Consider the following 21,575-nt stretch of genomic DNA (forward strand, 5'->3'; position numbering starts at 1 on the left):
TGAAGAGAAGTATGAATAGAACCTTGAAGCCGTTCACTCACTAAACACTCTATGTTGTGGTATTGAGCTTAGGCAGACTCATTGGTTGATAAAATACCTTAAGAGGCACTATTTCCCCCGAGTTGCGTGTTTGTATCTTAACAGCAAGTAGCAGATGTCCCACACTTGTCTGAGGGAATAGGTAACTGTACAGGACCTCGTTGATATGCCAAGATTATTCTATCTTCATGTATAATTCTTTTCCCCAGTTCTTGACAATTGGCAATCTTATGGTAGGCGATTCACGCCTTCCAGGTCGATAGAAAGAATTACCCGAGACGACATAAGGTACCTTGCCTTACCTTTCATGCCTTGTGGTACCTAAGGTACTGAGAGCCGGGAGCGACGGGTGAGCTGAGATGAGATAAGATAAGAAAAATACAGGATGAGGTCAGCAAACCTGTGTGACTCGCACCTTCCAGGTTCTGTCATTTCCCTGCTGCTTGGTGGTAGCCCAAGGCACGTGAGCTCAAGTGGGTCCGTCATTGCCTTTCACTGTCACTTCCTACCTCCATTAGCCTCAAGACCCGACGTCAAATTCATCTCCGCCAGACATTGCTGCTGATTGACCATCCTTCCATCAAACACAACGACAATTCGCGACCGACATCGCCCACGGCGAGGATTTGATTCGACTTGACCTGAAATTGGTCAACGCTTTTCGTCTCATTGATTCGTCTCGCTGCGACCAAATCGTGACTACCCAACTGCCACTTCCACTCCCATTTTGCTCTTTGTCTACCGCCACTCTCGCGGCGTTCTCTGTACGTTTGGCGACCGTCAACATCTACGAAGGTCCCATCGCATTCTTCAAGCGGACGCGAAAACCATCCACTGGATAATGTTGTGACGGTGTCCTTGCTCTCTGCTCGGATTTGGTTGGCTTTTGGTGTGGAGGACTTGAGCAGAAAGAGGGTCTGGACGCGAGAATTGGAATCTGCAAATCGGCCCCTTCCACTTTAGGTTACCTGCGTCGTCTGTTCTTCCAAGCTGCAGACTGGTGCTCCTCCATAATAAGGGTGGTTTATTGTGCTTTCCATTGCATAGGGTGAAGGCGCTTGACTTCGAGGTCGATCTGAATCTTCCCCGCTGCCATTGCGTTCTCGCTTTCCTGCAGATCTCGCTCGCCATCGCGTGCTCTTGACAGACAAAGATTCATCATCAAGGATATCGCTACCCAGGAATAACCACAATCATGTCGTACGAGTCATCCGCCACAGAAGTCGCTGAGGACTATCGTCAAGCTCTCGAAGACTTGACTACCAATGTGCGATTCGAAATTAGCAATCTGACGATGATTGCAAGAGAGCAGACCGAGCATGCCCAAGTCATCTCTGAAGTCTTGCAGGACCACATCTTGAAGGTAGGCTCTATCCTTCAGCTTTCGCGTAACGGCCCGCGTTGTCTGCCAAGTGCTTTTCAAGCGCAGCTTGGGAAGTCACGAAGCTCCCTTTCCCCAAGATAACGATCCATGCTGACATGTTTGACAGGCGCCAGCGCACAAGAAGCTCCCAGCCCTCTACGTCCTCGATTCGATCGTCAAGAATGTCGGCACTCCGTACACTTTGTTCTTTGGAGCAAAGCTATACCAGACATTTATGGAAGCATACGCGGCTGTCGATGGCCAGGTTCGCCGCAAGATGGATGAAATGCTTCGCACCTGGAAGGAGCCTGTTCCTGGATCTCTGGACAAGCGTCCAGTTTTTGCGTCAGAAGTGACGGCGCCTATTGAGAGCGCCCTCATTAAGGCTCGCACATCCGCGCTTCAGGCTCAGCAAGGACGACCAGCAGGACGTGGCCGACCTGCTGCTGCACCGTACCGCGAAACACCAACGCCGCCGGGTATGCGACCTGGCTCGAACCAGCCGATGCCATACGGCCAACCTCCGCCCATGCCACAAGCGAATGGCAACCGACCTCCGAGTGCGCCGCTCCCACACCAACCGCAGATGGCCCCTTATGCAGTACGTCCGTCCTACCATTTAGCACCTGATATCACAGACTGACAGACCTTACAGCCTCCTCCGCCATCATACAGTGCTCAACCTTCGGCAGCTCCTGGTCCCTACCAACCCCCTCCGCAGATGCCATACGGAGCCGGACTCTCAGGACCTCCTCAGGCTGCTGGGATAAACAAAGACTCTCTGGGTCAAGATATCCAGAAGTTGATCGATGCGTCGAAGTTGGAGTTTGCACAGAACCCCCATGATCATAGTATTCAACAAAGACTCAAGGCGTTGTTGGATGTGCAGAGCTTGCTTCAACATCAGAACTTGCCCCAGGACCAGTTGGTCCTCATTAAGAATCAAGTAGCCGATCTTGCCGTAAAAGTGAGGCCGTTCTCGGCCCAAAGCTCAACCCCTACTGCTACAACTGTCCCCCATCATCCACCGCCGCCACCTGCGGCGCCTGTAGTACCATCTGGCCTGCCTCAGCAGCAAGCTGGAGTGACGCTTGATGCCCTCTTGGGCCAAGGAGCTCTTGCTGCCCTGTTGTCACGGCAGTCAGCCACTCCGCAGCTTTCAACGCCGCCGCCCCCTCCTCATGCCAGCATGGCGATCCGGTCTCCTCCCCCACAGAGGGCCGAGCCGCAAAGACAGCCCAGTGCGCCGCCGGCAACAGATCCTATGGCGTTGCTGGCCGGCTTACGGCAAGCTGGAATCCTTCGGGGAGCAGCTCCAAGCGCAACGCCGACGCCAGCAGCCCCGGCACCAGTGCCCCCTCCAGGGATGCCTATGATGCCTCCCGGATTCTTGCCCCCTAACATCGCAAGCTTGTTGGCTTCCGGCCAGCTGCCACCGATTCCTCCGCTTGGGGGTATGAGCGGCAACCAGCTTGATGCGGCGGCCTTGAAACAACAGTCAGTTTATCTAAGAATCTTGCTGGAAGCACACTTGCTAACCCTTTCTAGATTCCAACCTCACTTAATCCCGTCTCTCTTTGAACAATTGGGTCCTCAATGCACCCAATGTGGTAGACGTTTCAAGACGGATGATGAGGGTAGGAAGAAGAAGATGGCGCACATGGATTGGCACTTCAAGGCACACCAACGACTCGCAGAAGCAGAAAAAAGAGGCCAGCACCGAAGCTGGTATGTCGATAACAATGTGAGTCACCATCAGCCCCTCATGAACATTTGGAATGATCTAACATCATGCAGGACTGGCTCAAGTCACGAGAGGCCATTGATGTCGACCATGTTGCGGCTGCGGACAAGTCTTCGTCTAGTCCTGGCCGAGGGAAGAAGGAGGCCAAGCCTCGATATATTCCCGTGCCAGATGCATCCAGCGGGATCAATAGCAAATGCCCCATCTGCCAAGAGAAATTTGAGAACAAGTGGCTTGAGACTGCTCAAGAATGGGTGTGGCTGGATACTACATTGGTTGGCAATCGAGCATATCACTTTAGCTGTCATTCGGAAGCGACACAAGCACGCGAGAGCACACCAGTCTATACGAAGAGAGCACCTGAGCCATCGCACGGCAAGAAGCGCAAAGCAGAGGTAAGCCGGGGTGCAGCTCTTTTCGCAATATCGGCAGGGACTAACCAATGTTTCAGGGTGACCAAAAGCCATTTCGTGGAAAGATGAAGAAGGACAAAGACAAAGATACTGTCAAATGGCCCAAGGCGGAGCTTGACTACTGAAAGTCGAACAGTCGACACGCGGAAACTCTTCAAGACGCCTGCCAACATCATGCAAAGCACTCGGATATATCTGCAAAAGCTAATAACGGCGTTTGCTGCATCTTCACCTGCAGGACGCCTCATCGAAAACCATCACGCATTGCCAAGTCACGCCCATCAGCCTGTCATGAAACATATCACCCTATGGCGGTGAGGCGACACAGTGGTGTATGCGACAGGACTGCCAACGCGCCCATGAAGGAGACAAAAAAAAGCAATATGTAATGGGGTCCGGTCTAGCAAGAGAGCCGATCGTTGGGGGATCGGCACGGACGGAACAACGGAAAGCGGACACAAAAGAAGTGTGGTGAGGCTCCGTTGTTCGGAGTTGCTGGGCAAAAGATCGGCAGACCAACTTCGATATCGCAGTTGATTCACCTGCTTGGCAAGGCTAGGCCGCATCAGCAAAGACGGCGTGGTCATCAGCCCAGAACAGGGGAAGAAATTCAGGCAAGACGAAAGCCGAACACACCGCAACACCGTACAGGTGACAGCGAAGCATCAGGGGCGGCCTGGTCGGGTGTTCACATGGCAAGCAGAAATTTTTTTTTTCTCGGTGTGCTATCCTGCCCCCGAGATATGGAGTTTATTAATAAACGAAATACCCAGTATGGCGGTGGTCATTTTGCAGCCCTGACAGGTATGGTTAGGTAGCAAGCGGAATAGAGGAATGTTACCCTAAACAAATCTTTAGATTGTGGTGCATGGAAAAGGTGTTCCGCTTATGATTTCCCTTGTGTGAGTTTACTCCACAGTAGCTCTTGTGATCCATGTCCCGGGGGGAGAACAGCAGATGCGTTCGTTTCCACACTCCCCACAGCCCACAGTCTTGACTCTGCGCTAGAGGAGGGCCTATCTGTCGCATCCCTGTCCAGCCTGTGTTTGATTCGACAATTGCTTACAACTTTTTGGTAGGAAGTTGGTTCAAGAGCCTTTCGGTGAATGTGGCGGGCTAGAGCTGATTCGGGCTACGTTTGGGAAATCCATGGTGAGGAAGAAAGCACACAAACTCTGAGGCGGGTTGGGCAGTGATTGGGTCGCATGAAGGCGGGAAAGATGGAGAAAAAAAGGAAGGGAGGAGGGGTGGGTGCGAAGGGTGGTTTGATCATTGATGGCGTTGGGTTTTCTTTGGTTTCGGCACCGAAAAGAATGAAGCGGCGGGCGAAGCGGGCGCGGGCGGGAAACGGTAGCCTTACGGTAGAGCTGGCGTTGAGGAAGCACGGCCGGGGGAAGGATTCCTGTTGATTGCCACAAGCCCAGGGGAGCGGGGGGAAGGACGAGTTGGCCGGTAACCCGGGGGCGGGATGAGTCCCCCGGCCCACCGTTTTGGGGGCTTGCCGGGCCTCGTGTCTTTTTTGGTTCGGAAGAGGGTGGCACGGTGGCTGAGACAGAGGTGTTTCTCCTCTTTTTCCTTGGTTCGTCATCATCTTTAAGACGACTCCATCGTACCGTTTATATAGACTCATTAGGTTGAGGAATAGATTCGCCGGCGACGCTACCCGTACTAGTCCCAACCACCATAGAGTTTGACAGGAGACAGTGAGATGTTGCGGAGTTCTAGGCGACTATTGATACAGCTGGGGGGAAGCCTCATTGATGACATCTTCTCGATCTCGAAATCGCATGTAGTTGATCAATATTTGAAGTAGCTCTTTTCTCTTTTCTTGGAATTTTGGAATGGTGAATATGTCATGACGGGGTTTGGTGTGAGGTGATTCAAAGCGGGCCGCTCAGTCAGTCTTGCAGCCAAGTTAGTCATGTCTAATCTGGGCTCTTTGTGTCACACATCAGGTGGGAGAAGTGTCAGAACCAGAACGGTAGGTAGACGACAGACGGTAGAAGATCAACAAAGCTGGTGTTGAGGTTTCCAAAGCTGGTCCGGAGACTTTGGAAAAACACGAGGCTTGCAGACCCTGTGGCTCTGGGAGTCTGGAATCGAATGGTTGGGCTTCTGGAACCCTTTGGGCCGTCTCCTTTCCCAGGGACCTCCCCGGCTTTTCCAACAGCTTCCCCGAGCATCCCATCACCTTCCTGCATGGTTGCATGGTGTGCTGCCAATCTGCCACGCTGCTTTTCCCCGCCAGCTCTGGACTGCTGCTTGAGGTTCCCAATATGGAACGAGATTGTCAGGTGGGCTTGGCCATCTCTTTTTCTACCAGTCCACACTATTACCTACCTTACGGATAGTGTACCATATCCCAAAAGGTCACCCTTGCCCCCATCCCCCCATGCAACCCCCAAGATTCTAATTCTTGATGGGCGCGGGGGGCCACTGGGGGGTGGTGCGGATGTCGGTTGATTGTGGATTTTTGCCCCTCCACCCCTCCATGCCCTCGGTGTTGCCCCCGTCCCGAGGGTAGTCCCAGCTTGGAACCTCCCCGGGGGAATACCTAGCGCTTGGAACTGCAGCTCTTACACCGCAGGTGGCACGCGGATCCCAACCGGACATGCTTATGGCTTCGTTCCTTTTGCTGTGACTTTTTTTTTTTTTTTTTTTGCCATCCGAGGGGCTGCTTGGCCTTGTCTTGCATCATGTACAGCCCATCTGGCAGTAAGTACCTGCAAGGCAGGGTAGCTCTTGTACGTACCTTCGCTGCTCTCACCTCACCCTTACCCCACTTGGAGGGGCAAAAGGGGTCCAGGTCCTAGGCGCAACACTAGCTACCGTACCTTACGGTGGAAGAACCGCCATCTACGCAGTAGTAAGGTGAGGTAAAGCAGGCAAGCACCAGGCTCATCCCCTCCCTTTCGTCACAGGAAGAAGGGACGAAAAAATAAGGGTGTGTGCCGATGATGGAGGTCTGGACTGAACCTGACCTTTTCCAGTGAATCAGACCTTCCCCCCTCCTGGTCGTGTTGAGGTGCTCTTTTAAGAAAGAGCTCCCGTCACCTTTTTTATGTTGATCAACAAAACCGCCGTTGCTCAAAAAGCTCTACACTTTCACACCTTCTCTACCTTCCATCTCTGCATCTACTGCGGACTGCCAAAGAATCCACACGTTCATCCCCAGTGCGTGATCAAGAAATTGCTATTCGAGTAATTACACTCGGTCTACACAATGGAGTAAGTTCAGCCAATGTTACAGCCAGTCACCTACCTACCTGCCTGCGACCGAGCAATAGAGCTGGTCCGAAGCCTCACGATATCCCCAAGAGCTAACACTTTCCCTCAAGGGTCCAATCCACCGCACCTCCCCAGCTTCTCGTAAGTTCGACCGGAATGGAGCTCTGCTCCTTGATTTTCAGAAGCCAGACCATTGACTCGATGTGTTTTACTAGGACCACTACATCGGCATCGATGTTGGCACTGGTTCGGCTAGAGCATGCATCATTGACGAGACTGGCGACATCAAGGGCCTTGCCAGTGAGCCCATCAAGCTGTGGCAGCCTGAGACCGGATACTACGTACGTCACCTTTGAGCCTCACCTTCTCACCATTACTTTGGCAATCGATCCTACGAGATGTTGGGCTCAGTCAGCTGACCTTTCCGAAAGGAACAATCCACTTCAGATATTTGGGCATGCATCTGCCACTGCGTGAAGCAAGTCCTCGTCGAGTCCAAGGTCGACCCTGATATTATCAAGGGCATCGGATTCGACGCAACCTGCTCCCTCGCTGTCTTCAGCCACGATACCGACGGGCCCGTCGCCGTCACCGGCCCCGATTTTGACAATGCCGATGGTAACGACCGCAATGTCATTCTCTGGCTGGACCACCGCCCCGTCGAGGAGACGGAGAAGATCAACGCCACCAAGCACAACCTGCTCAAGTACGTTGGCGGCACCATGAGCATCGAGATGGAAATTCCCAAGGTTCTGTGGCTCAAGAACAACATGCCCAAAGAGCTCTTTGACCGCTGCAAGTTCTACGACCTTGCTGATGCGCTCACGCACATGGCCACCGGCAACGAGACGCGGAGCTTCTGCAGCACCGTCTGCAAGCAGGGCTACGTTCCTGTCGGTGTTGACGGCAGTGTCAAGGGCTGGCAGGATGACTTCCTGACGACGATTGGGCTCGAAGACCTTGTTGAGGACGATTTCAAGCGTATGGGAGGTGTCAACGGGGTGGTGAGCCTTTTTCATTTGAATTCTGCTCCTCTGTTGCTTCAGCGTCGACGTTAAAGTGCATTTGACTGACTTGGTCTTTCATAGAACGGAAAATACCAGAGCGCTGGCGAGCTCGTGGGTGGTCTCTGCAAGAAAGCTGCGGCAGAGCTTGGCCTTCCCGAGGGTATCGCCGTCGGTGGCGGTGTTATTGACGCCTACGCTGGTTGGATTGGTACCGTCGGCGCCAAGGTCGAGCTTCCGCCAGGCCATCTTGAGGCGGACCAGCCCAAGAACGACCTTTCTCAAGCCTTCCACAGACTCGCGGCGGTTGCCGGCACATCGACGTGCCACTTGGCTATGTCCAGGGAGGCAGTGTTCGTGCCTGGTGTTTGGGGTCCATACCGAGACGTCTTGCTCCCCGAGTTCTGGATGGCCGAAGGCGGCCAGTCTGCCACCGGCGAGCTCCTTCGACATATTCTCGAAATCCACCCTGCCTTCATCGAGACGAACGCGCTTGCCACGGCCGAGTCGAAGAACATCTACGAGTTCCTGAACTCTCACTTGGAATACATGCGTGAGAAGAGCGGTGCCCCGTCAATCTCGTATTTGGGTCGCCACTTCTTCCTGTACGGTGACCTGTGGGGTAACAGATCACCCGTCGCAGACCCGAACATGAAGGGTGCCGTGGTTGGCTTGAGTAGCGACAAGACCACGGACAACCTGGCGTTGTGGTACTACGGCACGATGGAGTTCATCGCCATGCAGACTCGACAAATTGTTGAGGCGATGAACACGTCCGGACACGAGCTTAACACGATCTTCATGTCCGGCAGTCAGTGCCAGAACCCACTGTTGATGGACTTGATGGCTACCATTTGCGACATGCCTGTCTTGGTACCCAAGTACACCAACGCGGCCGTTGTTCATGGTGCTGCCATGCTGGGCGCCAAAGCGGCGACCGCGACCGAGGATGGCACCACCGAGAACCTGTGGTCCATCATGGACCGTATGAGCAAGCCTGGCCGTCTCGTCAAGCCAGGCACCCTCAAGGGCGAGAAGTTCTTGTTCGATGCCAAGTACAAGGTATTCCTGGATCAATGCAAGACGCAGCAGGAGTACAGAAAGCAGGTCGATGCTGCCCTCGACCAGTGGCTGAACAACTGAAGCGTTTTGGGGATGGGTTTTGTGGCGTGAGACGATTAGACGACCTCGGGAATTGGGTGAAGGAGCATTTACGGCCGACAGGAACGGGGCTTGAATTTTCACTGGAAGGGCTGTAACAGGAGTTGAAGGGATAATGATAATAGCCATTCTTTATGAGTAAAAACAAAATATTTATACGACGATTTCGCATTTTGCAATACCCCATGTCATAAAGTGATTTAAATCGGAGTATTTCTGCCGATGCGGCCATCTGCGAGGTAACAATTCGCATACCTTCAGCATCAGTCGATGGCGCCCCGCCGGAGGGGTTTCGTAGCTGCAAAGCTGCATCTGTAGCGAACACACGTGCCTCTAAGTGCAGCTGTTGATAGGACAATGGCTGCGGCGCTACGTAACGGGACTGTGGAACTTTGCGGTGCTGGGACGGGAGAGTGGTGGGGCCGCGCGAGCAACACAGGCCAAGCTTCGCCTTCTTGCAGGTGCCAAACCCCATCGCCTTCAACTGTCACCCACGACCTTACCTCTTTTTCTCTGATTAGACTGGTTATTGTTCCCACTTCTGCGCTTGAACTAGACGACAGGAACTCGCCTGACGGGAAGGGCAGGAAGAATCAGGACCGAAGCAAGGAAGCGAAGGACGAGGGTTTTCTTTCGATATCCCCTGTCGCGCGCCAGCCACATCACCCAGCGTTGCCTCGTTACACCCGAACCCGAAGCTTGTTTTTTTCTAGTCACGACCTACCCCTTCGACCAACTCGACCGAGATTTTCCACGGCCAGACTTCCCAGCTCACACCTTTGTCATTCTCGAGGGCCCCAGGCATTGTCGACTCCGGATTCCCATATCGAAACGACAGGAGCGACACTTCCGCAAATCCCCACTTCGATCCCTATCTACCACCAACCGTCGCGATGCGCTTCGGGAAGACACTGCGGTTGGCCGTGTACGCGCCATGGAAGGACAAGTACATCGACTACGCGAAACTCAAGTCGCTTCTGCGGGAAGACAAGTACGATGACGAAGACGTTGCGTGGACGGAGGACGATGAGAACCGCTTCTGCGACGAGATCTTCAACGGTCAACTCGAGAAGGTCGCCGCGTTTCAGGAGCAGACCTTCGAGGCTCTGAAAGACCGAGTCGAAGCCGCGTTCGAGAAGCTCAAGGAATTGGCCCCGCCGACCAGCGAGGAGGATGAGGGCGCTGAGAACGACCAGATCAAGAAGCCCGACGCTGCGACGGCGCAGAAGTTGAAGGATATTGAGACGGAGCTCGATAAGATCACGACCGAAATCTCGGAGCTAAAGAAGTACAGCAACATCAACTATACTGGTTTCCTCAAGATCGTCAAGAAGCACGACCGCAAGAGGGGCGATCGGTACAAGGTGCGACCGATGATGCAGCTGAGCCTGGCGAAACGGCCCTTCAACTCGGAGCAAGGGTACTCGCCCTTGCTCAACAAATTGTCCATCATGTACTATGCCATTCGGCAGCAATTGGACGAAGGGTCCGGCGATGCGCAGCCACTGGATCTCGAGAGCCAAGGAGAGACGCGGCACGGCGAGCGGTATACCGCCCACAAGTTCTGGGTCCACCCGGATAACCTGCTGGAGGTCAAGACGTATATTATGAGACGTCTTCCGGCCCTTGTCTACAGCGAGCAGTCAGCTAAGGAGCTAGATGGAAGCAATGACCCGACCATCACGTCGCTTTACTTTGATAACTCAAAGTTTGATTTGTACGGAAAGAAGGTGGAGCGTAAGGCGGAGGCGTCTTCGGTGCGCGTGCGTTGGTATGGTCAGTTGAGTGCGAAGCCTGAGCTGTTCCTCGAACAGAAGATTGTTGGGGAACAAGGATCCAGCGAGGAGCGAAGATTCCCCATCAAGGACAAGTATATCAAGCCCTTCATCGACGGCACTTACAAGATGGAGAAGACGGTGGAGAAGATGGAGCGTCAGAGCCAGCAGGCGGAGGTGGTTGAGAGCTTCAAGAGCACCGTCGAGTCCCTCCAGGGCTTCATGCAGGAGAACAAGCTACAACCCGTCTTGCGCGCGAACTACGTTCGCACAGCTTTCCAGAAGCCCGCGGACGACCGCGTGCGCATCTCCATCGACACAGAGGTGGCCTTCATCCGCGAGGACACGCTGGACAGAGACAGGCCGTGCCGCGACCCGGCAGAGTGGCATCGTCTCGACATTGACGGCCGAAACCTGACGTACCCGTTCAAGGATATCAACCAGAGCGAGGTCTCTCGTTTCCCCTACGCCATCCTGGAGATCAAGCTGAGGGAGGACCCCAACCGCAAGCGCCCTGCGTGGATCACGGACCTGATGGCGTCTCACCTGGTGCACCCTACGCCTCGCTTCTCCAAGTTTGTCCACGGTATCGCCTCCTTGTTTGAGGACTTTGTCAACAACCTGCCCTTCTGGTTGAGCGATCTGGAGGCGGACATCCGCAAGGACCCGCAGGTGGCTTTCGAGGCCGAGGAGCAGCGCAAGGCGCAAAGAGCTGAGGACGAGCAGGCCGTCGGCAGCTTTTTGGGCAATAAGGTGAGCTCGTATAAGATATCCAAGAGTTCGCCGGCCGCCCAGTCGTACCTCGCCAACAGAATGGCCGCCGAGAGCTCGCGCTCCCAGTCGAGACCCGTCAACGACGAGTCCCAGCAGTCGTCGAGCCGCCAGAACGGCGAGGGCTCCAACGGCCAGCAGAGGAGCTACGGCACTCTTTCGTCCGTGCTCCCCGGCTTCTCCCTGTCCAAGTACTCGCAGGCGCGGAGGGCGCAAAAGAACCAGCAGCAGCTGCCCGAGGGCGTCGTGGAGCCGACCGAGTGGATCAAGAACTCGGGTGAGCTCAAGATCGAGCCCAAGGTGTGGCTGGCCAACGAGCGCACGTTCCTCAAGTGGCAGCACATCTGCATCCTGCTCGGCGCGCTCGCCGTCTCGCTGTACACGGCCGCCGGGGAGAATTTTCTGGCCGAGGTCATGGGTATCGTGTACATCTGCATCGCCGTGTTTGCGGGCGTCTGGGGCTATGGCATGATGAGGCTGCGGAGGAAGATGATTATCGGTCGCAGCGGCAAGGATTTCGATAACCTTGTCGGGCCATTGATTATCAGCATCGCGTTGATGGCTGCGCTGGTGATCAACTTTGTGCTTGCCGTAAGTTTCCCCTTCCTGTAGGACTCAGACTAGTGAGGTTTTCGTGAGTCGAGATACTGACATGGGTTTTCTAGTACCGCTCCGCTATCGAGAGGATGGAGGCAGGCAAGGAGGTGCTCAACGGCGGTAATGCCACTGGCGAGCCTATCCGACAAGAGCTCATCTAAAGACGGGTGGGTTTTGTGAAGTAGAGTGGGAGGGGAAAACCGTTGACTGATGGAGCATCTCATGAGATGCTCACTTTTTTCTTTGCAAGCTGTAGTTGTTTGCGTTTGCATGGTTTGGTTGGTGTGCTGCATTTGGATCGGTGCTTTTTTCCTTTTTATTTGGTATTGGTTATGATACCTGTCGACATTAAGGTAGAAGAAGCGGTGTTGTAAGTATGGTGTGATAATCGATATTTTGTGTGTATGTTTGTGTCTTTCATGACTTGCGTGGAGTGGAGTGTGATGAGGTGGAGGCAAGAGAGAAGGGAGGTTGGGTGTCGTTCTGATGTTGGGATGTCTTTTAAGTTTCGTGTCAGCTTGCGCTCACCCGGACTTTTGTCTGGTGTAAGTCCAAGTGAGAGATCGAGGGCTACGCTTGGAGTTGCGATGCCACATAGAAGCTACCTTGACTATACGGGATAGCCAGTTGTCTAGATCTCTTGCTGTGTTATATCAGGTACCAGAAGGGGGGGGGGTATTTGGAGGAAGTGTAATGACATTATTGTTCCGGGCCGTGAGATGTCTCCGACGATGCCTATGCGAGCCAGAGGCGGGGTGACTGCGCTTTGCCGGAGTCATACCATTTTTCTCATGTCCATGAGAGCAATTTTGATCATATTGATAAGGCGAATCGAATAGGCCCGCGTGCTCCTGATCAACGGAGTACTGGTATTTGATCCGACATGTAAACATCCCGGATGCATCGGTACCCTCCCTTCTACCGAATCCTTCTTGGCAAGTGGGATATCGATCAAGATTAACCTAGAGCGGGAAAGACACGGAATTCATCGGTGGGGTTTTGTGCAGGAACTGATAAGTCGTACTTTTTCAGTATGCCAGCTTCTAGTTGGCTGTGGACGCTTATGCTGGACTAAATGCTCGTAGGACGGAGAGAAGGAGTGGTATGTGGGAAGAACTTCTATACGCCGTCGAAATTGTCCGTCCGTGGAGGCAGCTTCACATACGGCTCGACGGCTCCAGGTTCACTGCAACTTTTGAAGTGCCAGATCGACCTCGAGATTGAGGTCGCTGAACTGCAAGATGGACTTGGATCTAGAATTTCTATAGCATTTGTACTCTTCAGACCTCAACGACCTCTAGGTCTCCTCAATTCTATGTTGAAAAAGGAGTGATGGTAAGAAAAATGTCCCCACGAGGCTTCTTTGCCTACCGCAGCCGTCCTTTACTGGTCTCGGCGCGCCCCTCTGCCCGAATCCCGCCCCAAATGCCGCCTCTATCGAGCTCTGGGCATACGGAAGGGCGGCTTAAACGAGGGGTGGTTGTCTGCTGGCAAGGATAGCCGATGCAAGGATATCGCTTGTGGCGTGGGCATAGAGACATTCAACAAAGTGGAAAGGGTAGGCAAGCGATTCTCCTACATACGAGGCGATACCTTTTGCTGTTGCGGCGGTTAAGACTGATGTGTCTCGAATTGCGACAGCTGAGCCGCCTCAAGGTGCATCCGCAACATACTGGGCTGCGGTCAGCTTCTCAGTGGGTGGTAAGTCAGCTATTGATATACATAGAAGACTCTGCTGAAAAACTATGGTTAGTGTAGGAGCTTGATTGCTTGCGCCATGTTGTAGTAATTGGTGACTCTGCTTGGAATTTGTGGACGGTGTGAACGACTCTTGACTCACCTGATCCAGGTTCTGGAAAATCTGCCGAGGAATCGACGGTGGCGGCGGAGGGGGATGGCACCTTCTCTGGTGTTCTCTTAAGTGTCTTGGAGAGGGAAACCCAACATCGTTGTAAAAGCAGTCTTGTTTGAGGCATCGTGGTTTCTCTTGATGTCTTGTTGAGTGACTCGTCAACTGCGAGGCTGAAGAGAATCCAACTACGGCTTTATCGCATCCGTAGACAGGACACACAAACGCGGACGGTCCATATTCTTCTTTGAATGCGATCAAATCCTCAGCCCAAAGCCCTGGACAATTGACCTCTCTTAAGAGGTCGATAACGTAGGTATGATACTTTGTTCTGACGGACGATAGTAACGTTGCATCCTCAAGAGAGGGCATATTGTCTACGCAACAGTAATCATCAGTTGACATATCTACAACATGTCACAGTTAATTGCACAGAAAATCAAGTAGTATACGTACCAACCGGTTCCTTTGTTGCTTTGCGGATTTCGTGGACTTGCTGGATTAGTGTTCTCGTTTGGGGCAGGCTTTCCAGCCAATGTAGACGAGGCTCGAGGCTTTCTACATTGTAGATTCGCGCGGGCTCTTTCTCCAGACGATCGGACCAATTTTTAGTAAGCCCAACGAGTTGTCTTTGAATGCTCAAAGAATCGGGCGTGCAGAATCCTTGATTAAGCTCGAGATACTCCAGCAGGTGTTCGATCCAGTATTCGTGTGCGTAGGGAAGAAGCCCGTAGAAACCCTGTGCAATACAGTAAAGATGCTCCAGGCGTTCCAAGGTTTCGTCAGCCAGATTCAGGCTCTGTATTAACTGCGCAATACAGGCAGTTGTGATATCTCGGCAAGAGTCTTTTCTATTGATAAACGGCCCACTGGATTGGGCTTGAAGAAATCTGACATGAGACGTCAATCGACCTGCGCGCGTGAAAGTAGATTGCTCGGGACACTGACTTGGGTACTGTGCCGTGAATGAACACTATAGTTGCACCTGGACCATCCTCTATGAATGGTTTACAAAGATCCAATACGTTTGGAAACGGTTTCGTTCTCTCATCGATTATGGTCAAATCGGCATGGAGAACTCGACCTAGTCGTAATTCAAATTTCCTCATAGGCTGGCCACCCCTCGAAAACACCATCCAGCCAAATATTCGTCGTAACTTCGACACATCTGTTGCTTGACAGCGGCTCATGATACTTGTGAGTATCTTGGAGTATCTGGTTATAATCAGCTACGATACGAAAGATCGAGAAGATTGTAGGAATTACGCCTCTTCAAGGTCTTTGGGAAAGACCTCAACGCTCGATATAAGCTCTTGAATATTGTCAGTCGTCTCCAACACCTGTAATACTAGGTGAACCCATAGGAACATTCCTACGCTTCCGTCAGCCCTTCCAGTTCTTTTCGTATTGAAGGGGAATCCCCATACCTTCTGCTCTTTTAAGGATTGTTTCCCGGATTTCAGTGAACACCGATTCGGGGACTCGACCATCTAGCCCTTCATTGATGGCTTCCAGGCGGCTTGAGACAATCAAGCCAATATCCTTACAAACAGACGCAGACTGCTTCCCAACTATCAGTGTTGGTCTGCCCTTCAAGTTCCTCGCTATACTCGGGATATCCTGGCTAGATATGAGCAACCTGAAGTTTCCCTGCGTCTCGGCCAGCCTTGCTAGGGTCTTGATCAATTCTCCGTGTTCCGATGACCCAATCTCATCGATTCCATCGATGATCAGGCGTAAGTCTTCGAAGAAGCTGAAAAGTTTCGGGATAAATTCCTTCAGAATTGATGTCGAAGGTGTTTTTCCAGACACGACACCCTCTTTGTAGATGAACGATGCCGTCTCCGGAACAAGATCCATGATCTGGGCACATATGCTCCGTAAGACCTGCACGGTTACCCCGTATCCGGTAGTATGAAAATCGCAGAAGAAGAATAAGCAATTCCATGTGGGGTTTGATCTGAGGAAGTAGATGAGTTGCGAACATAGGATGGATTTGCCTTTGGAGATCAGTCGGTATCTCTGAATTAAACAGGACGCAGCTTACCAGAACCAGGCTTTCCATTAAGCCACAAGACCGGCTTTTCTCTGCCTTTTTGGAGCCAGGATCGAACCTGGGGTGACCCAGTTAGCCACTGAGATGTTCCATCGAGACAACGGTTGTGAAGGCGCTCAAGCTTCTCCTCGCTTCTGTCGCTCACTTGAAGCCACTTGTTGACAGCTTCGCGCTGGTGAATCTCTTCTTTCTTTTCTCGATCTTGAGCCTCCTCCAGAAGCTTTTGCCGCCATTCTCTAGCTTGAACTATCTCATAGGAAGCTGCCTCCCTGTCTATGAGTTCGCTATGTTTGGCGATGCTGTCGAGTAATGAATCATACCGATGCTGGAATCGACCCCAACAGGTTGAGAAGAGCATTGCCCATCCTAAAAATAAATGAGCATAAATTTGCGAAATTGGTATTTTTCTTCAGGACATCTTACCCGGCTTCTGTACCAGCCGGTAAGCGTGGCAATGGAAGTCAATGATGTCTTGGTAAATGTGGCCCAGTAGTTGCTGGAAGTCGTGGCTGTCTGGGAACGCATTGCCGTATCGAGAGAGACGCGGAAGTGATGCCCCAATTCGACTATAAGCAGAGAGGATCTCATCCAGCGCATGCGTGTGGTCCTGAGATATCTAAGCGAATCGGCACTCTTAGTATTACAAGGTCCTAGTCAAGCGGTAGATGCGAGTCAACTCACTTGGAGAATGAGCTTGAGAGGTGCCTAGATAGATGATATTGATGATCAGATCGTCTATCTTGGAAGTCTTCTCCAGTGGAGGATCTCACCCATATATAAGGCAGGAACGGAACGCCATTAGATAGGACGTCGATGGGTTTTGTCAAACGATCAGCTGCATCGAGAAAAGGTACGAGCCGTTCGAAGTTTCGTAACTTTTGACGGGAGGCGAGATAGCACTCCATTTGGCTGATAGCCTCGCGAACATCTTCCACACTCTTGACATTTTCTACTCGCCGCGTCTCTTCGTCCGATAAGTGTGACCGGAAGCGCTCACACGCTCTTTGGAGCTGCAGAAGAGCCATATTGCGTCCTCCAAATCATTTGCGTCTAGAGTTCCAGTGCGCTGTTGTGCTAGAAATTGGGCACGATCGAATACTTGATATGTTGCTGGAGGATACCTAAGACTGTGTTTGCGGATGCCTTGCAAAGCCACTGTTTCCTGAGTTGGAGTGGCGCAATGCAGTCACGAATGTTGGCATAAATTAGGTGCCAATCAGCCAATGCATCGACACCAACCACTCCAATGTGCAGCGATACTACATGCACTGCCCAGCGTATTGTCACACGAGGCTGACATCCCCCCTGTTTTATGCGAAGCAGTGAAGCGGCGGTAAAGCCTAGCCTGCCTGCAATACTAAATTCAACAGTGGTGCTGGTATCCTATAAGAGCCATCAACCTTGATACTGCCTATCAGTTGCCAGTCTAAACGCTTCGAGGCACACGGCATCCGGTCACTACCAATCTCGGAGACAGTCGTATCATATCATCTGCCCTCTGGACCTCCTCGATGTCGTCGGATCCGCATCATGGCGTAAAGCGACGGCGGGTAGACGGGAACTTGTTAGCATTCGGGTCAGTTCCTGTTGCATACCAAGATTTTGCCTCGGAAGATGAGAATCAAATGACCAGGAAGAAGTTACCCGTGTCTACCAACGATTTTTCTGTCGAAACATATTCGCAGGTTAAATCTGAATGGTTTACTTGCGAATTCGAAGATCTTCATGTGCCCAATTTTGAGGACCAAGTTATTTGTTTTGGAATGGTATGTTTATAAAGCCTTATTGAAAACCTAGGTTCTCCAAGACTAATCAAGGAAGCTCACGTCATTGAGCGCACAATGGATGACCGATATTGAGCGCACCCCAGCAACAAATGTTCATCTAATTCTAGACAACGAATGGCAACTGGTTTCTTCAACACATCCAGAGTTCCGCGCGGCTTTGGACCCACGCGGTCGTGAGTTGCTCGAGTTGTTTCACCGCGAAGGCATCAGCATCGATATTCTCGGGCTAACAGCTGAGCAAAAGGATGTCGATGATGATAGAATACAACTTTGGATAACGTTATACGGATTGCGGGAAATAGCCCAGGGAGTTGGGGGTGCGCTGCAAGAAGCCGAACTTTACCTACAGGATCCAGCTTTCTCTCTAACAGACGTCGAATACTTCAATCCGCAACGCTTCACTAATCCGGATGGAAGTCGAACTGCCGACTTTCGAACTGTTCTTTCAGACGAGGACGAAGTCTCAGCTGGCATGGATGAGACCCTGATGGCGATAGACGTCCTGAAGAGCGTCACTTCGACAACTGTGCGATTTGAGACGAACGGCTCGTATTACCTTCAGACAGAGCTGCAGAGGTGAGAACACATACATCTCAACCGTGGAATAAAGCAATGCTTAAACTAATTGAAACAAGTCACCAGAAGCAAGGCTTGACGTTTATGCTTGAACGAGAACGTGGTTGGCGATTACAAGAACCTAATGGGGATGTGTGGTCACAGCACGTTGATGACTTTGGGCGAAAAACGTGAGAATCCTTTCTATCATTCATTAATATCAAACTGACTGTCTAGTTATATCAATAATGTCAACTCGTCGTTTCGTTGCGCACCCCCCGCTCCTTTCAAAGGCGGGATTCTTGCCGATTTCATGGGTCTCGGCAAGACACTCAGTATGATATCACTTATTGCCCATGATAAGCTCTGGGAGAGTGGATCGCAATACGTCAGACAGGAACCGAATTCGCTAGGTTCTGGTGGCACACTTATTGTAGTGCCTCTATCACGTATGTCTTTGAGTATGTGGAGTCCTACTCGAACAGAATTAACCATTTTATGCTACAGTTCTCGACAACTGGGAAAAGGAATTGACCAAGTACGTGACTTTACAGACCGATTGCTTGATATATGGGATTGAGTAACAAATGTTCTAGACATCTTCTTGGGGATCACTTCAACTGGCGTCGCCATCACGCGAAAACCCAACTGAAAGATGTGTGCCACCTGAGCACGAGTGACATTATCCTCACGACGTACACGACACTTTCAAAGGAGTGGAAAGTTCATGTGCAGACCAATGAGAGTCCAATTTTCTCACACGAGTGGCATCGAATCATCTTGGATGAAGGTATGTGCACTCTATTATCGTATTCAACCTGCAGGCTGACTTATCAACACAACACAGCCCATGAGATCAAGGACCTCAGGACAGCAAAAGCTCAAGCCATATGTGAGCTGAGAGGTGACTGCAAGTGGGTGGTTACCGGAACACCAATTCAGAACCGACTTTCTGAGCTCCACAGCTTTTTTCATTTTCTTGGGTTGCATCCGTATGATGACAAGAAAGCCTTTGACAGGGACATAACGAACCCCTGGCTTCGCGGGGAAGAGACCGGACCGGAGGCGTTGAAGAAAATTCTCGGCTACGTGATGTTGAGACGTTCGCAAGACACTATAACCTTACCAGAACGACGAGATCACCGGCGGCACCTTTATCTCAGCCCCCAGGAGCAACGTATGTACGACGCCGTCAAAATCAAGACCATCGAATTTATCGACAACGCACTAGCATCTCCTAGAAGTAACGATAATTACAGTAATGCGCTGGAGAAGATTAATGCTCTGAGACTTGTCTGCGAGCTGGGATGCTTCCAAAAGCTCAACCTTCAACAGAAGCCTGCCTCTTACGCGGGGCTCCTACCAGGAAGACCAGATCGACAGTCAACTCCACTTACACCCGGAAGAGAACGAGAGGAGGACGAAGACATCCAGAATGGCAATATTGCCGAAGCGATTGACAACTTCTGTCCGCCTTTACCCAACCTTGGGTTTAACTGGACCCAAGAACCAAGCGGCATGCTCTGTGGCTCCATGCCCACAGATCAATGGCCGACCAAGATCAAAGCCCTTGTCAACGATATCAAATGCTGCGTTCCGGGAACAAAAAGGTAGTATCAAGGCCTTCCTAGCCCTAGATCACGTAGCTAACGGAGTCCAGCATTGTATTTTCCTACCGGACATCCATCCTCGATGTCGCGGAACTAGCTCTCAACGACGCTGGAATCTGCTGCGCCAAGATCGATGGCAAGAAAAGCTTAACCAAGAGAAGTCGTATCATTGACGACTTCTCAAAGGCGGATGGGTCGTCCGTACTCTTGTTGTCCTTAGGTTGCGGCGCTGTCGGGTATGTCCAGCCCATTCACTAGCGCTAATTGTATCACTATCACGCAACATGTCATTAACTCTAATGTATTCTAAATAGGTTGACGCTCACTGCTGCTTCGAGAGCCTATCTGCTTGAGCCACAATGGAACCCGTCTATTGAGGAGCAGGCACTGGCGAGGATACACAGAATAGGGCAGACTCAAGAGGTCACAACCATTCGATTCGTTATAAGCAATTCCATCGAACAGGTAAGCAGCGTTGATTGTTGAATGCTGGTGAAGAAGATTCCTGACAGCCATTGTCACAGTATGTCTTGGATATCCAGAATGGGAAGCGTGACCTCATGAGTCTCCTGAGCTCAAAGCCTGCGACAAGTCAACAATTGACAGCCAAACTACAGGTAACTCAAACGCTACTATTCTACGCACAATTCGTCATCTAACGGATCTCAAAGCAATTACGTCAGCTTCTAAGATAGGCAATATCCCAGAGATGGAGAAAGGATATCATGCCTTCCTGGGGAGGGCATCCGCGCCTGTCATCAATGGTCCAACTCTAGGCCGAGAATCTGAGTAGAACGAACAGAGATAGATGCTGAAGCAGATACAGAGAATATGTAAATCATGATGCAACCAGAACAGCTCATCATTATAGACAGTGCCATGGTTTGAGGAAGACGATTTCTCTCTCAGATAGTGTAACCATCTCAAACAAATCTAACTATTAGGAAGAAATAAAAAAGAAACATGGGAGGGAGGGGGGATACTGACCTTATTTTTCACGCCCCTATTCGGATTCGAACAGCGCGCCCCTCGGACCAGCACGGCTTCATTGGAGTATTTCATATAACACGACTCTGCGTCAGAGTCGAAACCACCCGGCCAAATGGCCGGGTGGGTGCTGGTGACAGAAACTGTGATCAGACTCCTTAAGTAGTTAGGTACGTGATCTGGGTAACTGTAGCTGGGGAAAGAGGAACGTAGAGGTGGAAAGGGGCGCCTGCCTGACAGGGGCTGGTGGCTTTGGGATGGAAGGCACTCGCTTGGCCGCAAATGGGTGGTATGTGGTCCTGCCCAAGGTGGCTATCCACCAAGGCAGAATAACTGGCCTCCCGTTGGCGTCGAGTGATTCATCTGGTGACGGTGGGAAGTAGGTGTGATTTGCTTGGAAAGAGTCAATGAGATCTAGTCCATACGAAGCTCGGAGACGGCATCGACGTTGGCATACTTGTCTTCCTCGACATCTGCACTTACTGCTTTGACAGCCTTGTCTTGGGTTTTTCAATTTGATCAATCGATTAATTGTTCCCCATTTCAGCATACCCAAGTTTATCCGGCTGAGCCTTATATCCATCATACCATCCAGAAGGGGATGGACTTATGGCCAGGGATGGAGAGGACTTCATC

The 21,575-nt window shown here is 51.6% G+C and overlaps 5 protein-coding genes across 5 annotated transcripts; 4 read left to right on the forward strand and 1 right to left on the reverse strand.

Annotated features, from left to right (window-relative positions):
• Positions 1–1,234: 1,234 nt before the first annotated feature.
• Positions 1,235–3,628, forward strand: BDZ83DRAFT_571177 (uncharacterized protein; the record flags this gene model as incomplete). The annotated part of the gene is made up of 5 exons (XM_060504385.1): positions 1,235–1,402; positions 1,530–2,011; positions 2,078–2,899; positions 2,951–3,146; positions 3,200–3,628. 5 exons carry the CDS (start codon positions 1,235–1,237, stop codon positions 3,626–3,628), a joined length of 2,097 nt encoding a protein of 698 aa, XP_060368159.1.
• Positions 3,629–6,319: 2,691 nt separating this feature from the next.
• BDZ83DRAFT_610228 (FGGY-family pentulose kinase) lies at positions 6,320–9,122 on the forward strand. The gene is made up of 5 exons (XM_060507578.1): positions 6,320–6,787; positions 6,898–6,928; positions 7,003–7,128; positions 7,219–7,791; positions 7,876–9,122. The coding sequence occupies exons 1-5, from the start codon at positions 6,783–6,785 to the stop codon at positions 8,932–8,934; spliced, it is 1,794 nt and encodes a 597-aa protein (XP_060368160.1). The 5' UTR covers positions 6,320–6,782; the 3' UTR covers positions 8,935–9,122.
• Positions 9,123–9,385: 263 nt separating this feature from the next.
• BDZ83DRAFT_610230 (VTC domain-containing protein) lies at positions 9,386–12,186 on the forward strand. The gene has a single exon (XM_060507579.1). It carries the CDS (start codon positions 9,846–9,848, stop codon positions 12,108–12,110), a length of 2,265 nt encoding a protein of 754 aa, XP_060368161.1. The 5' UTR covers positions 9,386–9,845; the 3' UTR covers positions 12,111–12,186.
• A 1,401-nt stretch (positions 12,187–13,587) lies between these two features.
• BDZ83DRAFT_149704 (uncharacterized protein) lies at positions 13,588–17,259 on the reverse strand. Its single transcript, XM_060501317.1, has 10 exons — positions 16,771–17,259; positions 16,682–16,705; positions 16,424–16,616; positions 15,992–16,366; positions 15,372–15,944; positions 15,211–15,316; positions 14,893–15,159; positions 14,401–14,834; positions 13,936–14,321; positions 13,588–13,827 (listed from the first exon to the last, which is right to left on the reverse strand). The coding sequence occupies exons 1-10, from the start codon at positions 17,023–17,025 to the stop codon at positions 13,747–13,749; spliced, it is 2,694 nt and encodes an 897-aa protein (XP_060368162.1). The 5' UTR covers positions 17,026–17,259; the 3' UTR covers positions 13,588–13,746.
• Positions 17,260–17,264: 5 nt separating this feature from the next.
• On the forward strand, positions 17,265–20,929 carry BDZ83DRAFT_610245 (SNF2 family N-terminal domain-containing protein). Its single transcript, XM_060507580.1, has 12 exons — positions 17,265–17,561; positions 17,645–17,766; positions 17,822–18,363; positions 18,423–18,533; positions 18,580–18,791; positions 18,850–18,880; positions 18,939–19,132; positions 19,190–19,952; positions 20,003–20,188; positions 20,267–20,417; positions 20,477–20,569; positions 20,624–20,929. Exons 2-12 carry the CDS (start codon positions 17,764–17,766, stop codon positions 20,645–20,647), a joined length of 2,310 nt encoding a protein of 769 aa, XP_060368163.1. The 5' UTR covers positions 17,265–17,561; positions 17,645–17,763; the 3' UTR covers positions 20,648–20,929.
• Positions 20,930–21,575: the final 646 nt, after the last annotated feature.

The sequence above is a fragment of the Colletotrichum acutatum genome, assembly GCF_030867785.1.
Source record: "Colletotrichum acutatum strain CBS 112980 chromosome Unknown BDZ83scaffold_19, whole genome shotgun sequence".
In the NCBI taxonomy this organism is placed as follows: Eukaryota; Fungi; Ascomycota; class Sordariomycetes; order Glomerellales; family Glomerellaceae; genus Colletotrichum; species Colletotrichum acutatum.

Coding starts and splice junctions, on each gene's coding strand:
- BDZ83DRAFT_610228 (XM_060507578.1), top strand. Junction 6,929..7,002: donor CCGCACCTCCCCAGCTTCTC/GTAAGTTCGACC, acceptor GTGTTTTACTAG/GACCACTACATCGGCATCGA. Junction 7,129..7,218: donor AGCCTGAGACCGGATACTAC/GTACGTCACCTT, acceptor CCTTTCCGAAAG/GAACAATCCACTTCAGATAT.
- BDZ83DRAFT_610230 (XM_060507579.1), top strand. CDS start 9,846: ATGCGCTTCGGGAAGACACTGCGGTTGGCCGTGTACGCGCCATGGAAG.
- BDZ83DRAFT_149704 (XM_060501317.1), bottom strand. CDS start 17,025: ATGGCTCTTCTGCAGCTCCAAAGAGCGTGTGAGCGCTTCCGGTCACAC. Junction 16,367..16,423: donor CCGGCTGGTACAGAAGCCGG/GTAAGATGTCCT, acceptor ATTTATTTTTAG/GATGGGCAATGCTCTTCTCA. Junction 15,317..15,371: donor AATCCTTAAAAGAGCAGAAG/GTATGGGGATTC, acceptor ACGGAAGCGTAG/GAATGTTCCTATGGGTTCAC.
- BDZ83DRAFT_610245 (XM_060507580.1), top strand. Junction 18,534..18,579: donor GATGACTTTGGGCGAAAAAC/GTGAGAATCCTT, acceptor CTGACTGTCTAG/TTATATCAATAATGTCAACT. Junction 20,189..20,266: donor TTAGGTTGCGGCGCTGTCGG/GTATGTCCAGCC, acceptor TATTCTAAATAG/GTTGACGCTCACTGCTGCTT.